This window comes from Hippoglossus hippoglossus, chromosome 5, assembly GCF_009819705.1.
Source record: "Hippoglossus hippoglossus isolate fHipHip1 chromosome 5, fHipHip1.pri, whole genome shotgun sequence".
Lineage (NCBI taxonomy): Eukaryota > Metazoa > Chordata > Actinopteri > Pleuronectiformes > Pleuronectidae > Hippoglossus > Hippoglossus hippoglossus.
In genome coordinates, this window is record NC_047155.1 from 5612295 (window position 1) to 5629211 (window position 16917).

The window sequence follows — 16917 nt, forward strand, 5'->3', positions numbered from 1 at the left end:
ATTTATTTATTGTCATCTCTGCAAAATGTGCTCGGGGAGGCAGCACACTCAGGGTTATGACTTGCTCTAACGGGACATAAGCATTTTGGATTTCCTTTTTTTTGTCGTCAAGCACACGGGAACGATGAGTATTTGTCCACGGCTCTTTTTATTCTTCTATCCTCCGCTTGTTTGCATTTAGAAGGCTTGACATTCTTTCTGCTTCATATCTCAATTCCACCGAATTATTCATGCCTTACATGAAGCAAATGGAGAAGCAATGCAACATACCTTAGCTTTGGGGGGGGGGGGGGGGGGGGAAGAAAAATCCAAAGATTTCAGCTATGTGCGTTCCAAATCACGGAGGATTTAAATATAAAGGAGGCAAATAACAAACAGAAACCTGTAAAAATCCAGGGCACTGTGTTTATTTAATTTAGACTGTACTGAAGTGTCGCTCTTGTGAATGCAGATGTGGATACAGTGTTATGAGACTTCTCAAGGATATGACATCAGCAGCTTTAGATATCGGAAGATCTTTAGTAAAATCACAAAAAAAGCCCAAAGAGTCCATGATGTCGGCTACATATTGATTATGTCTCAAATACAACGATAGACAATTATTTACTCCTCAAGAAACTAATCTCTTGCTAGCCACAGTCACACATACGGTTGGGTACCGTGCTTTTCTAAAACCGAGCACTGATTCACGTTAAGTCCGTTTGCAAGACAGCAAGTCAAATCATCTGGTTGCGAGAGCAAGTAGAATCCGTGGAGAGCCTCTGCAAGTGGCCTACATATTTATACTAGTGCGTTAATGTGCCTGCGTATCAAGTGATGCTACATTGCTGAGGCGGTGTGCATCAGGCTCTAGTGTTGGTAACTGCAGTATTTGTATAGAGAAATGCGAAGCTGGCCAAATGGCAACACATCTAACCTGACGAGACACCCAGTCAACACGAGACGCATCTAAAAGCTAAAAAGTGCATCGTGTTTAAAAGCCTGAAAGTCGAGTACCTGGCAGCAGCTGCAGCTAACGTTAGCATCGCGCCTGCAGCCGGCGACAAAGAAGCTGAACCCTTGTTTGACAGCGTCATCGACGTAGACTCCACGTACTTAATTTGCCATTTGGATGCGTCATGGCCGGAGAAAACGTTCTTGTTCACTGTTGGTTTGCTTGTACTTTGGTTTCGCATTTTTTTTCCCAGCAGATCACAAACAACTTGTAGGTGCATACCACCATCTACTATACCGGTGTTTTCTAAAAGCTATTTACTGTGACGGCTGGAATTACATTTTCTGGTATTGCAGAGAGCAAGTCCTCGTTGCCGTCGGATACCAATACCAGACCCCAGGTATCAAATTGATTAAAATGTGAACGGTACCCAACCTTAATCATACAGTACTTAACTATGTGTTGTAAAATGAGGAAGAAAGACGCTGAGTACGACAGCTGGCTCAGTCTCAGACCGACGAGGAGAGGATGTAAAGCTTTGGAGAGCATGAGAACAATGTGAGTGTACAGAGTGTGATTTTGGCTGTAGCGCTGCCTTCTATTCAGGAGCTATGTCCCCTACCCTCTAAATACAAACTTCACCCACAACAAAGTCCTCACAACCAATCTCTCCTTCGCTGAAACCTAATCTTTGGCAGGTGACAACAACACCAGTCTACGTGGTGTATTTTCGGGGCTTGCCAAAAATTAGGTTCACCATTTAAAGTGCGTTGTTTGACACAAGTTCTACATATAGATTCTAGTTTAAAATCGTATATTTGCCATAACTTTCAATATAACATTTTGTGATCTTCTTTCTACACAGTTCACTGTAATCAGCCTAAGGAACATACAGTATATCCTTTTGATTTATATATTTGTTTGACTGTACATTGTTTTCTTTAGGTACATACGTTTTGGATTACATAGTGAATATACTGCGTGTAGACACCAACTCGACCTGTCTACGGTAAATCAGCTACCAAACATCTCTTCCCTTCAACAGCATTTTGCCTGCTCGGTGCTGGGGAAAGACTTTTGAATATCGGTGAGTGAATCTGTCCAGAAAAAGACACTGTGAATGGCAGGATATGCCAGCATATCATGTAATAGGCAGTTAAACACTGAGGTTGCTGGTCGGTGTGACATCCTTTTTCTTAAAGGGTCAATAAACTGATTTACTAAACTCTGATGTCACGTTACAGGATTCAGACTCTACTGTTGGACGTTTGTGTGATAAGATAAGTTATTGGCTTATTAAGACTAAAGCAACAGCTCTGCAAGCACTGCAGCAACACTTCTCAAAAAACTTTAACTCTGTCAATATAAAGGATTTAGCCTTATTCTATCTGTGTAGGCCTATAATACTGAGCCAGTAGCCATAAAGTATAACCACACACTCTCACACCTGTGCCGTGGAGCTGGGCCTCACTAATTTTTGGCTCATTCCTTGGGAAGGTCCTTTCGTTTCCCATATTTCAGACTTCTCCATGTGCAAAGACAACAACTCTCAACCGTACCAGGGGCGAGATCCTCATCACCAGAAGCAGCATGATACTTGTCACATGTTGCACTTTCTGCGGTTCAATCCCCTCATTGTTTGAAGTGCCCGTCCCACGGTGGGGGAGGCGCGAAAAACACAAGTAAAATCCTCCTCACTCTTCACTCTCTTCCTCGTCCCCTTTGGTGCCTTTGCTCCAGCGCTGGAAGCAGTGGACAGTTGACGCCAGGAAGAAGCTCGTCATGATGGCCACCACCGACACTGAGATGCCGGAGAAGATGATGATGAGCAGGTCTGTTAGAGTCAGGTTGGCCTGGCACTCCCGGAAGCTGTCCTGCGAGAGCTGGGTCAGAGACACGCGTCTGCCGTCCATAGGGAGGGAGCACTCCATGCCTTCCACCCCTGCACCGGAAACAGGAAACCAGATTAGTCAGATTTACCAAAACCTACGTTGCTGTGAATTATATCATGTTTATGAACTTTTACACAAATTAAATTACATCACGGCCAGTCAGAAATTACATCATATCAGTGCAGTTAAGTCGTAAAAGGTCGGTTGTGTGTCGGATTTAGGAATATAACATTCATAACTGCTACCAATGCAGTACCACCAGAAATCGTAGCCAATAGTTAAAGTGAGACAATCATAAGACACGAGGGGGAAATTTCACCATTGGCAGAACTTAAACAACAAGCATCTGTGGTGTTACTTTATCTGAACACAGGGAAAATAGCCACTTTTGCCCCTTTCTTAAGAGGAACATTATCCCAAGCTCCGACCTCCACTATCGCCATGTTTGTCCTTCCCAGAAAAGACGGGTAGAGCCGTGTGGACAGTGTCGGTTACGACTTATCACTTTTATACAGAAACCCCACACCTTCCTAACATTGGATTAGTGAAGCGCTGCCCGACCACTTCTGTAACTCTCCAAAAAACTGATGATCTGACATTCACACCCACTTCATGCCGTGAGGGTCCAGCTGTGCACGGGTGAAAAACGACGCTGGCTTTGAACTTGTGTCTCTTTTAAGGGCAACACTAGGAATGTCTTCCTCCGCACTTTCAAAAAGTTTCCCCTCTCTTATCACAGCTGGCTTTTTAACTCCACTTCTTTTCTAGTTTACCCAGCTCCCTGTCCTATATAATTCACACGACCCACACTCGCCCAGAGGTTTTGAAATTACTGGAGAAAGACAAAGCGCAGTCACTTCAAGGTGTGTTGTTGTTCCACAGCGTTTCCATTCTAACAGTGTTGTGTTGTAAAAGATCTGCACTCGACAGGGCGGTGTGGTGCTCTGCCCCAGAAAGGGCGCTGATCTAATAAGTGTAAGGTTTATCAGAAGGCTTCACTTGTGAGAGGAAGGATGCACCGTGTGTACAAGTACACCCCCACACAGCATGACTGCAGGATGAAGTCAAAATAAGAAACTGAGGAGCAGAGTGACACAGTATGTGCAGTCTACAGTTAATATCAACTGTCCGACAGTAACGCCTCTTTCTGCATCAGAGTTTGGAGACTGGAATAAACACAAGATAAAACCATTTTTCTTTTTATCGTTCAGCCACACAAAACCTAACCCCTATAACACGTCCTCATAAAATATGACTCCGATACATCGCAAACATTTACCGTGCCTGAGTAAAAGGACACCCGCTGAGACAGGGGCACCTTGACCAAACCCCATCTCAAGATGAGAGCGTGATAAATCAGTCGAGTGCCGCTCTCTCCGCACGTCTGCCACGCTCACGTAGTTTATCGTTAAGACATCATTTAAATAGAAAAGGACAATGACGTCGGATTATTGGATTTCAAGGGTACAGGTCCTCCAGTGAGTCTCTGTTTCCAACTCACGATGAGACGGCAGCGGATCATTAAGGCCAGTTTTAACTCTCGTGAGACCTCATAACTACAGCAGACAGTGTTCACGTTCATTTGGTTTTACTGACAACTTTATTAAACTTTGAATATCATTGGATACCAGAGCTAAATCATGCACTGCTCCAGGCCAGTGAATTATACATACTCCCAACACTGAAAACACTTTAGATGATCATCTACATTTCATCTTCATACTGGCAATGTACTTTAGGAAAAAACTAGACATATTGATGTGAATGTGAGCTTTATAAGGTGGGAGGAAAATAAAGCATCGCAATGTGGGTGGCTACTTTCCACCGATGCTGCACATGCAAATGTAAAAACCTGGCAGTACATAAATTCTGGGTCTTTGCTCAACATTCAGCACAATTTACAGCTTTGCTACAACAGAACTGAGCAGCTTTTCTTATGACTGGATACAATCATTCATCAAAATACCTTAATTCAGCCTTAAGATCTATGATTCCTGTGGATATTTGATATCAGACATAATTGTTCCATGTTTTTTTTTACAATTTAAATAGAAAATTAACTGTTGAACATCTAACAATGAAAGAATGAGGAAATTACATACTTGATATATTAATATGATAAAACTTTGTTATATTTGTATAAATAATTGGCAAGATAATCATGTGAAACCAGTTCAAACGTGTTTAGTGGCAATGGAAAAAGACATGATGGAAATCAGGGATGGCATGGAATTGGTTTCCATGCTCCTCTCATTGACTCTCTACACTATTAATTAGGTTTGTAACTGAACTCCTAAGGAGCTTGATAAAACTTAGTGACACTAATCCCTCAATACAAGATACAGATTCTCACATTTCCCTTAACATTCAGTTCACTGAGGACAGGAGGTATATATCAAATATCTGTCTCCCTGTCCAGGATATAATTATTAACGCTAAAAGTTAAATATACCGGGTTCACTACAAGCATGCATGAGGACAGATAAGAGTGATCAGCATCTGGTCATAAAGATGCTGCAGGAAGACCAAGAAGATTTCTGGTAATCAAAAATTAAATGAAATATTAAATGATGAAATATATTTATTTCAAAGATATAGCAAAGAAACACTCGGCCATGCATGAAATAACGTAGGAAATGAACACTGGTAATTTTTGACCCATGTTGTGCATTGGAAGGGTAGTGATACAAAATTGATTTCTATCCAAAAAGGAAAAATTTAAATAGGGATTTGAAAAATCAGAAACAAGTTAATTGAGGAATACCTGAAATACTAAATGACACAATTAATTTACTGCAAAGATATAGAAACTAAAAACTGCAGAGTCAAGGTCACTTCTGACCCACGTTGTGTATCAAAGCGTTAACCTTTAAATTAAATTGTTCAAATGTCATGTTCAAGTTCAGCTTTGGTCATTTTGTTTAAAAGTGTGATTTGCACCTCATTGTATGCAACTTGTGTATCATAATGTTTTCTCCCATAGCTTCTCTCACAGCGTGCATCCAAGAGCTAACTGGAACAAGCATCCAAGAGCTAACTGGACGAACTCCACAGAAAACTGAAGTAGCTTTGGATCGGCTTCAGATCAAGTGAGTCAGCATCAAGAAAGAAGTGGCTCCAAACTGACGAGGAGCCAGGACCAACAATCCTGATGGAGCCAGAGAGGAGCCCACTGGTTCCTGGCAGGATTATTGAGGCCTGTGTGCCGTATGTCGGGGGGGAATCACAGATGAAAACAAACTCACAGCCCAAAACGCGTGTGAGGACATTGCTCAGTGAAAACTGTGTGAGCGACGCTGACCTGCAGGACACACGAAGAAGTGCACAAGACTTCTAGAGATGGCTAATGTCCGTTTGACATCTATGAGCTAAAGACGTTAACTTATGATTTGTTGTGTTTTTTGAAAATCTGATATCGGGAGAATTGTGCTGTGTAACTAACCATATGGCTCACACTTTAAAAGCATCAGTTCTGTTTCCAAGTTCTGGTTTTACTCAACAGGGCTTTTTATCCATTTGTCTGTTTGTTTTTCTCTATTTTTGTTATTTGTTTACTGCATCGTTTCCAAAGTCTCTCACAGCTCGTTATGAACGGTGGTAATTTGGCCTTGTGTTGTATAATTATACAAGCAGTTTTTTTTCCTTCACAATAAAACAATTTTGTAATATTTGCAATTATTTATTTCCGTAGTTGCTATATCAGGGGTTGGGAGAGATGCAGTCACACACAAAATTCACCTTTAATGCCACAAAACTTACTAAAGACAACAAGTTTAACCACATCTGAAAATCCGATATATTGGAGAGTCTGTCCTGTCTGTTTTTGTGCCTCAGATGAATGTATTATATTCATATTCACAGTGCACTTGTAGTAAAGTAAAGTAACCCATCACCTCAGAGACTCAGCCTTTGCCTTGGAGACAGTTCTGTCTGGTCTTGCCTGTCCTGAGTACTTGATTAATAACCGCTGAGAATGAAATTATCCCGGTGAACACGTGGCGCTGCAGGATTTACAGCACTATCACATTTATCATGAGCAGACCAGAGTTAGCAAAAAGGTCAGTTGAATTATTTTTGTTCTTTCTACAGATTTTAAAGTTTTATATAAGTCTAAATAAGACCAGTTGAGAAAGTAACAAAAGTTAAACTTTGCATGTCTGAAATCAATATTCTAATTATCATTTAGTTTAATACAAATACGAAGAAAAATTTACAAATCTTTGAGGGATAGTGCAGCTTTCCTCTGAAATTACAATGGTGCCGTTAAGAACTAAAACGACCCAACAAGGCTCAGACTTATTCCCCTGCCTGACAAAAAGAGGAATTACTGAAACGATGTTCTATTTGGCCCAGAGCAGAATGTTCTGGAACAACCACCATAATAATAGTTCCTCAGAATCACATTGTCTGTGACTAAACATGCACAGCTTCCACGGAGAGAGGATTCCCAGATTTACAGTGAACACGGGGCCTCGGATCCGAGATGCAAGAAACCCGAGGAGGCCCGAGGCCGACGTGGAAGCGCTGCCATGTTTACAGAAATCTGACTGTGGGCCGCTTCATGTCAAACTAAATTCTGCTAACACACATAGCCTAACAGCTAACAAAACTGATGGCTGTGAAAAAGTTAATTTGTTTGACATATCTGACACTTGGCAAAGAAAGCTACCAAACAAACTGGCTTTAAAACGACAGCAATTAAGTATTTTTTTACAAAACTATCAATTAAGCTGAAAAAGGAGATACTGTATCTTACTTTTGTTAGCTAGTATCTGGTTTCACTTGTTAACGACCATATGTAAAACAAAACATCAGCTAAAAGGCTAAATTCTGCATCACAGAACATTGCAAAATACATTTGGTTGTCTGACATTTTACGTAGCTAACCATTTCTACACAGCGCACTTCACCACAGGGATGTTTTCCTTCTTACAATGTAGTTCTTTTCCAAATATAATGTTCACTTGAATGAATCCCAGTAACAGCTGCCACACACTGGAAGAACCAAAGCAAGGTAGCAAACAATGCTAACTGGAGCTGATGTTTACAAGCTAAAATGCTAAAACATGTACTACCTCCAAACAAGCACTTGTAGCTACTTGCAGTTTTATCTGGGTGGAAATATACCTAAAGATGTGATATTGGATCTGTATACATTCGCACACTCGCTGATGCCCGACCCTGAATTTTCCGGCAGCATCAGAAGTATTTACGATGCCGGTGTCTCTGTTTGAACATCTCTGGTGTGATTTGATGTCCATGGATTAAATAAACTGATAAATAACAGGTTGAACATGTGCTTTCACAGCAGAGTGGTTTTCCCTGAAAGGAGCATCCCTCCATTAGGACGTATAACCGAGTTTCTTTTTACTTAACTGTTATCGCACACCGTTCAGAGGCAGAGGACATGGACGCAGGCACTAAAAGAATATATGTGAAAGAAAAGCATTACATTATTTGAAAAGGTTTTTTTTACGAGTTCAACAAATGTCTTTTTAATAACGCCAACAGATCGTGAATATGAGCTTTGCAAATGAGTAAACTGATAGAGTTCGTATAGGTCCCCAGAGACCAATCACAGTGAGGAGCAGGCCCCTGTGCAATAATTTAACACAAATCGTGGCCGTACACTATCAGGTATGTCGGCCCGCACAGCTATGTTACATTCCTGGCGCGGACAGTTGATGGATTACATTCAGGATTACAGCCAGCCGAGGGGATAGGCTATCTGCTGTCCCGGCCGTGATTGATCTACCTTGCTGTGACAGACCGGTATTGGAGGCTTATTTGTCCTCCCTCTCTCAGTGTCTGTCCAGATTGATCTCTGCACCACTAGTGAAGGCAAAAATCACCACAATCTTGCAAAACCAGCAGAGTTGGCATTAACGCTCAAGTCGCCACTGGTGTCTAGACACTCCCCGTAAATAATCCAGCTCTGATAATGACTCGCAAAAACTGTCTCTACCCTACTTTATTAAATGAGACGAATGTGCCACTGGAGTTCGATGCTCAGTAGATCTAAAAAAGAACCATTATTCAGTTCGGTTCAGAGTATGAAACAAACGGTGGGAGATTCATACGGGAAGAGAGCAGGAGTAGGAGTTGGGAGAGGAACCGAGTGGAGAATGTGTGAAATGAATGCACTAAATGATGAGCAGTGATGTGACAGCGGGGCGAGGGTGACTCATTCAGGAGGGGATTCCTTCTGCGTGGAGACTCGCTGACATCACTGTACCACGGGCATGTTCAAAATGCCTCACCACAAAAGCCCCAATGCTCACACACAGATTTCTTGTTATTCCTAAATATAAGAGATGTCAAGTCTCGCACCATCTGTTTTTCCATGACGAGAGGAAGCAGTTTGGAATAGTGACTACAATTCATAATGATGGAACAGCTAAATGTGCAGGCCTCAGCACTCTGTGCTTCACACTTAACCAGACGCTGGCACAGAGGGAATTATCCATCATGCATTGTGCTGCACTCTGCCAGCGAAACTAAAGCTTTTTGCCTTTTCACCTTTTATATCTGACACTGGCAGATTATCCCTTTTCTGCCTCTGTACACGCAGCGGCTGATGTAATTCCGTCCACCTTTTCACACTCTGCTCTCCCTCTCTCCGGCTCCATCTCACTCACATCCCGACTTTAAATAAACATTAAATTAGGCCAAGTTAAAAGAAGCTGCCAGCCTGCGTTAATGGAATAGACATTTCCTCATCTCTTGCCCATGAGTGGTGAAGATAGCAAGTAATGTCATGTGGGGTGTTCGAGTGTGTGCTGGTCAGCGGCATCATGTTTTCAGAGCTGATTGTGCCCGGGGGCGCTAACAGGTCTCCTGGGAGCAACCTGATAGGCTGTGAAGGAAAATTCAGACTTTGGACCCTGTCACATGAACTGGTACTTTGTATTGAAACTGTTCAGGTCAAGACTGGTGTTGACGGCGATGCCACGATGAGCTCCAGCCTCAGTGTCTCCGGGGAGTCGGCCTGCCTTGCCCCGTAGGCGGCTCTGGCTCCAATTACCCCGGCCAATGTGCCGTAGAACTGTGTCACTCTGAATTATACATGGCCTTTGTTCATCCTTAACCCAAGAGCAGTGGAGACAGCAGTGGATCGTGTTTACACTCATCCCCCAATTAAAACATTCATGAGCCTGATTGGTGGCTAAACCCCCCCAAAAATATAATTGGTACCAAATAAAAAATAACAATCAAAGAAGCAGTGAAATGTTCCTCCAGTATTAATACTTGTATTTCTGTGAAGGTATTCTGTCAGATAAGGCTGTGAAACCATCGTACCCTGTGGCGCACATATAGGAGACGAGCTATACAGCCACAAGCCAAGCGCTCTGCTTTTCCCTTATCCAAAAAAGAAAAGTCCTGGATTTCAGCATCTTCCTCCCACTCATCATGCTGACCTGCAGTAATCAAAGTTATGCAAACAGAAAAGTGTGCTGCGTCGTGAACTCAGAAATCACAGGGGAAATCAAGATGTGAAAAATGGAATGGGAATTGGGTTTTACAGCACCGGCTCTCCGCAGCTGCTACCGTATGCAGGCCAGCGGTGAAAGAACCACAGAGCTCTCTGGGTGACTTCTCTTCAATACGAGTGCGTTTTTTGGCCATGATGTTTTGTCAATTTTTAAATTATAATATATATTTACGCTTTGCTAAATACAGTTTGTGATTAACTTTAATCAATAGGTCACAAACCAAAAGCAGGAAAGAGCAAACCTTTCTAGCTAATTTTCATTATTTTCATTTCTTCCTTCGTCCTTATTTTCCTGTCATGTCCTGTCAAAAAGGTCAATTCATTTAGTTCTATATACTGTTGTTATTTGAATGATGTGATTCAGACTTCAACCGGATGACATCCTCTTCCTATTGATTTACATTCATCTGCTGAAGCCTTTTAAGAAGACAACCGAGGATCCCTTGAGTCAAACCAGCCTTTCACCGTCTTTCTGTTGCATATATTCATTCTTCATTACTGTTTTTATGGAGTTATTTTATTTAGGTGAAGGAGCACTCTGACTCAGACTTTAATTACTCATGCAAATATTTGTTGAAGATTAAATACCGTGCGCTCGGCTTTGTCTGCCTCTGCTTGGGGTGTCTCACCATAGTTACCGCCACCAAGGAGGTTATGGTTTCACCCTGTCTGTTGGTTTGTATATCAGAAGATTGGATATGGGCCATTGCATTTTGGGGCAAAGAGAGGGATAAGATTGGAAGCCTTTTTTTTGACACTTTCACCAATTTCAAAGCAAATAATGCATAGATCTTGAAAGAAATAAGACCCATTTAGGGAAATTATAACTGTAAGTGCTGTCTGCTACGGCTCATTTGAATTCAAGGGGGCTGTTGGTGGAGCTTTGCGCTCAGCTGAGTGACATTCCAGTTATATGATGAACCCGACATGAGGATGCATCACCCACACCGATGGAAGGATCACACTCATCTGCAGCGTAAAGAGTCATTTCTGTCTCGGTAATTGATTTTCCTCTATGATGAATGAGATATTAAGTTGAAACACCCACCGCTCGTCGTTGGAGTTGCTACATATTGAAAAGCTTATCAAGTTCGACCTCATTCACTAATGAGTGCCCATCAGTTATTGTGTAACCACTTCTGATGCAGGAATCCAGAGAATAGGTCATTTGCATTTTTTTTTTCTTTCCATGACAGTGAACCCAGCCATTACGTTAATTAGGTCTGGCGTGATGATGCTCGCACGTGTGAACTTGCCGTGTTTGTAAATCCGTCTCACTGTAAAGCCGCCCCTGCCAGTTTGTGTTTGTTCAGCAGTAGATCTGGGATCCACGGAGACTCAGGGTGACACAACTGCACTCAACATCAAGTTCAGAGAAAGGGAAATGTCCACAGCAAACAAGCATCAAATGTCACAACTGGCAGCTCAGAGGGGCGTGTTGTGGATTTTGATAACGTAGGTTGCAACTTGAAGGATTCGTGGAACATCCTGTGGCCCTGACAGCAGAGTTCTCCTCTGAAACTCACTCACAGGTAGGATACAGACACACACATGCAACCACAACGTCTCCAATTCTTAACTACATGCTGTTTTATTGGCATGTGTATGTCACCCTTGAATTTAAAGTGTTGTACTACGAAAAACAAGGAAAGGAAAGACAAAAGTCTTGTTTCCGGGGACATTATTAGTTCTGCAAAACTACTCTTTGTCCTCTCTGACCTGTTAAAGGATATGCATTATGAAGAGAAGGGCCTGTGATAAAATATACTTATTATTCCTTCTGCTAAAATGTTATTTGTCGTCTAGTTTCCCAGCACTTTTAGCATTAAAAAAGTACCTTCCAGACGACGTAAGGTATTCCATGCAAAATCGCATGTATGTGCATTTCCCAAGCTAGTGGACTCATCCCTGAGGTTCATAAAGCAAGCACCTACTGATGGGGATATAAGAGCTGCATGTGAGGTGGGATATGCCTTACTAACTCAATTTGAGAGTGTGTATAGGCTGGGGCCAGTTGGCAGCCATACCAGGGGCTTGGCTAGGCCCTTGGCGTCTTCCTGTTGTTGATGTCTGCCTGGCCGGCATTGCTAACGCACTTCATTACGCCTTGCAGCTGACAACGCTTAGACCTCGTGATTCATGCATTTGCAGCCTTGAACTGAAGGGAATTAGTTTTTCCTGCTAGTTTATCAACTTTGCCTCCTCGCGGGCCCAAACTTGTGCGTTTTTCGGGCGGATGTAGGAAGACCAGAGGGGGAAGGAGAAGCAGTATCAATAGCGCACCGTGGCCTCATTGTGGGCTTTCGTGAAAGTGTCAGCAGCTTGCAAACCGTCAGCTAGTTTTCTTTTAGGGGAGCTGAATTAAACCTCTTTCCAGCCAGATCACAATTAGAATTTAAATTGGATTTTCAATTTATTTTTGCAAATGGAAAAACAGGCAATTCTGTGAGGAGAGCTATAATATAATTAAGGAAATCCATTCAAAGAGGCTTGGCCTTATCAGTTTCACGTGGGTTGATGCCAGTTCCCATGAATGTTTGGTTTCATATCTGATGCACATCATTCTCACGTCTCAAAAAATCACATATCGAGTGGGAAGATTTTGGGCCAATGCTTCGAACAACAAACTATTCTTTCTATGCACTGCAGATATCAACATTTCTCACCTGCAACAACCTTGGAACAGTGACAGAAATAAATGTCTCCAGCTCTTGTTCCGTTCATACAACACCCTGAACATTGTGTACTTTATTTATAAACTACATCAGGATTTTAAAATACACGTCGTACATGGGCCCAGGCAAACAACACAAACCTCTGGAGTCAGAATAAGCCCAAATAACATCAAAGCTATAAACACTGACATTAATGCAACGTAATAACTCTTATTTCTGCTGCTTTTCTTCACCTGACAACAGATGTAGTTCTTAATTCAAGGTCTCCCACTGAACTGCAGCTCCAGTGTTGTCTCCCAGTCGTAAGTCACTTCGGATGAAAGCTTCTGCCAAATGAGCCAATGTAAATATGATAACAGCGCAAGTTACTAGTCATGTGCGGCTGAGCTGTCAGTTCTGTTTATTTTTGCCTCCTCGGCTCCCACGTGTTGGCTCACACTTATGAGATAACTGCTGTCTGTGTCCTTTGTGAGGACATTTATAGTAATAAACAAACGACTGACCTTAAAAGAAAAGCATTTCTGGTTCCCTCTGAGCAGAAAGAGGATAAGTGGCGTCAGGCAGATATTTTACCAAACCACATGATATTAACAGAGGTTGAAACAATTGTAATTCTTTGTGTTTTATTTTACCTCCTGTAGCTTTAGATGCTGCTTGAGCTAATTAGGCTGCAAGTAACCGGATCTCACCCACATGATAATTCCACAGGGACATGGCAATCCCCCTTTGTCTTTTTGTTGTGGTTCACTTATGCATTCACACAGAGATTTGCCTCGTGCACTGAAACACACTCAAATTTCAGCCCTGTTATTTAACTCGAGCCTCCAGGCTGATTCACAGTGATAGACTCGTACGGGCCCACAGCTTCACGTGGACAGAGGAAAGAGAGGCTTTGACTTCCATTGGAAAAAGGCAAGAAATTCTTGAGAATATCGTTGAATTACATTGTCCAGCAAAGTATTATATAAGTATTATATAAATATAAGCCGCAAATTGATCGATTCGACTACCACGCAAGATAGAGGTCAAAACTTGGTTTTTATGCTGAAATGTGGAAACCCAAAAAACAACAAACTCCGAGCACAGATTCCTGATGTGAGTTGGTTCACATCATTTATTGGTTAACGCTGCATTTTGAGTCAGATCCTGGTTTTTGACTTTCAAAACGAATCAAATACGTAAACAAATATCCAAATATCCAAATTTCCACTTTCAAACGAGTGCTATTGTCTCATATTACACACACTGTCTCACACATGATGAGCTATGGGGGTGGACGGCGAATGAGACCAAAATTAGAACAGGGGAGGAGGAGGGGGGGGGCGGAGGGGGTTCCCTCTCCTACAGGGAAAATATAAATACACCAGAGAAGTGTGATGCCAATGGATTTGCCATAATTCTGTTGTGTGTTGTGCTCAGATACGCTTTTATTTGGGTCAAACGCATGGAGAGCAAACGCTTCTCGGATGATGCTACTCACCATTTGGAAGCTTGTGACTGTTCTCCATCAGCCACGCAAACAGGCTGGCAAAGTTGCAGTTGCACACCCAGGGGTTGCCCTCCAGCCTCACCGCCCGCAGGGAGGGCAGCTGACTCAGTGCCCCCACCTTTAGGGTAGACAGCGCATTACGCTCCAGCTCCAGTTCCCTCAGAGAGGTGAGGCCCAGGAAAGCATCCTCACTCACCATGCTCAGATACGGGTTGTTGCCCAGTCGTAGTTTGATGAGGCTACGGGACTCCCCAAACGTCCCCTTGGGGATCTCAGTCAGATTGTTGCTGCCCAGATCCAAGAACACCAGCCTGGAAGAGGTGCTGAGTGTCCCCGGTTCTATGAGGGAGAGCGAGTTGTTCCGGAGGTCCAGGTACACCAGGTCGCTGTACAGAACCAGGAAGTCCGAGGGGATGCGGGGTATCCAGTTGTCCGCCAGCAAAAGCCTGCGTACATCCAGGGGGATCTCATTGGGGAGTCGGGTCAACCCGCGGCCGCTGCAGTCCACGGTGTGAGGATCCGGGCACATGCAGGTTGCTGGGCAGTTTTCCCCCCGGGTCCATAAGACAGAGGACAACAAGATGAGGATAGGTTGGAGCCAGCAGACACATGGCAACATGGTCAAGGGGGGTGGGTGGATTAGGAGGGAAAGAGGCTCGGGTCAGGGTGACGAGGTGAAGGTGGGGGTAGAGAACAAGAGGGTGAGGGTCAGAGGGCAGGAGATCAGGACAAGGGAAGGGAAGGGGAAAGTGAAAGGGGGCGAACGGGGATCAATCCTCGTTAAGGAGCATCCTGCCGTTGTGGAGATGAAAATCGTCTCAGGAACTGTGAGGCGGCAGAGCAGCGGTGAGAACTGTTCTCCAGGAGATCATGTAGCAAGCTGCCTGGGTAGAGCAGCAGACCGCCTGCTTTGAGAGAGCAAAGAGAGGGAGATAGTAAAGCAGGAGGAGAGAGCGGGAGAGCAAGAAAGACGGAGCTCAACAGAGAGGGGAGGGCGGCTCACGAGAGGTGAAGAGACACGAGCGAGCCGGGAGTGATGAGAAGCCAGGGGCACAGACGAGGGAGCGGGGGGACGAGGAGGAGGAGGCTCCGTCCGCCACGCTACCCCACAGTTGATCTGGCGGAGGTGACAGACAAAGGCAATAAGGTCTGTGACACAAAAGGATAAATGGAGCTGTGATTCAAGCATGACAGGCGAAGAGCAACCCCGATGCATCCCTCCATTATTCCCAGGTCTCTGTGCAGATAAGGCAGACGATATGAACGGAGAGAGAGAGGAAGCCCGCGGACCCTCGCTCAAGTGTGGTAAGGTGCCCCCCCCCCACCCCAGCCCCCTCCTGGATTATTCCCTCTCTATCTCCCAATGCCCTGCAACATGCTGTGAAAACACGGCACAGCTCAATGTTACGCTATCCAGCGGCGTGTCAAAGCTGCCAGGCTGAGGAGGGAGAATCCCAAAGTCCAGGAAGGAGCCTGGTGGATGTCGAGCGCAGTGAGCTGCACACAGCCATGCCAGTCCAATGTCTGCCTCTGAATCTACCATGGTTTATCTCATGCCCTCTCCCCCTCTGCTCGATTCCAGGGAGGCGTGCCTGAACCACACTGTCAACACTGTGATGTCACTTCCTACAGTGTGGAGAAGTGATATGATCAGTTGTATCTGCAAAAAAAAAAAAAAATGAAAACATGAAGGAATATTGAGGCAAAGTATAGGAAGATATTTGATGTTTTCCTTTGCTTTAATATATTTATATTTACTCCCCGTCCGACAGAGAACTGACCTCAAAATACTGCTGTTGGTTTATAAAGCAATGAACTGTTTACATTTCTGATCTACTGATAAATTATGAACAATCCAGGACGTCGTCTGCAGCCGGAGTCAAAACAGACTTCATGCTCCACAGGTGTGAAACAACCCTGAGCCGTGCCCAGAGAACTGCAACAGGTCCGCAACTCTTTAAAATAATAATGAGACTTTCCTGTTTGCCACGGCCTTTTATTATGGGTGCCTAGTGGGGCCTGCACCGCTAGTTGAATCATATAATTACTTGTTTTTTGTTACCTTTACGCTTTTATTTCTTATTTCATTCTTTTTATTTTATTTTTTTTAATTGCATTGTTTGTTGCTGTACAATTTGTCCTGATGCCTTTTATATTTTATGAAAATCCCTCTGGTTTGCCCTGCTGTTAAAATGTTCTATACAAATAAACTTGCCTTGCTTTTGTAAGCCTCACTGTTTTAAAGGTTTTATGAATTGAACAGTCTGTGTCCTCTTGATTACCTCCAACAGGTTTGTGTTGATGTGTTCGGTTACACACGGCGTCGTCTGTCCGTCCTGGGAGACAGATCCTCACATGTTCCTCTCTCTGAGGTTTCTACGTTTATTCCCATATTAAAAGTTTTTTTTGGTAGTTTTTCCTGACTCGTGTTGAGG

At 43.4% G+C, this 16917-nt stretch overlaps 1 protein-coding gene across 2 annotated transcripts; it reads right to left on the reverse strand.

Moving 5' to 3' along the window:
- Positions 1-1879: 1879 nt before the first annotated feature.
- On the reverse strand, positions 1880-16042 carry lrrc38b (leucine rich repeat containing 38b). Of its 2 annotated transcripts, XM_034585816.1 has the most exons (3): positions 15648-16042; positions 14474-15108; positions 1880-2876 (listed from the first exon to the last, which is right to left on the reverse strand). In XM_034585816.1, exons 1-3 carry the CDS (start codon positions 15704-15706, stop codon positions 2629-2631), a joined length of 942 nt encoding a protein of 313 aa, XP_034441707.1. In that variant the 5' UTR covers positions 15707-16042; the 3' UTR covers positions 1880-2628. The 2 variants fall into 2 exon arrangements, with proteins under 2 accessions (XP_034441707.1, XP_034441706.1); XM_034585815.1 differs by having other exon boundaries at positions 14474-16042.
- Between the last annotated feature and the right edge of the window lie 875 nt (positions 16043-16917).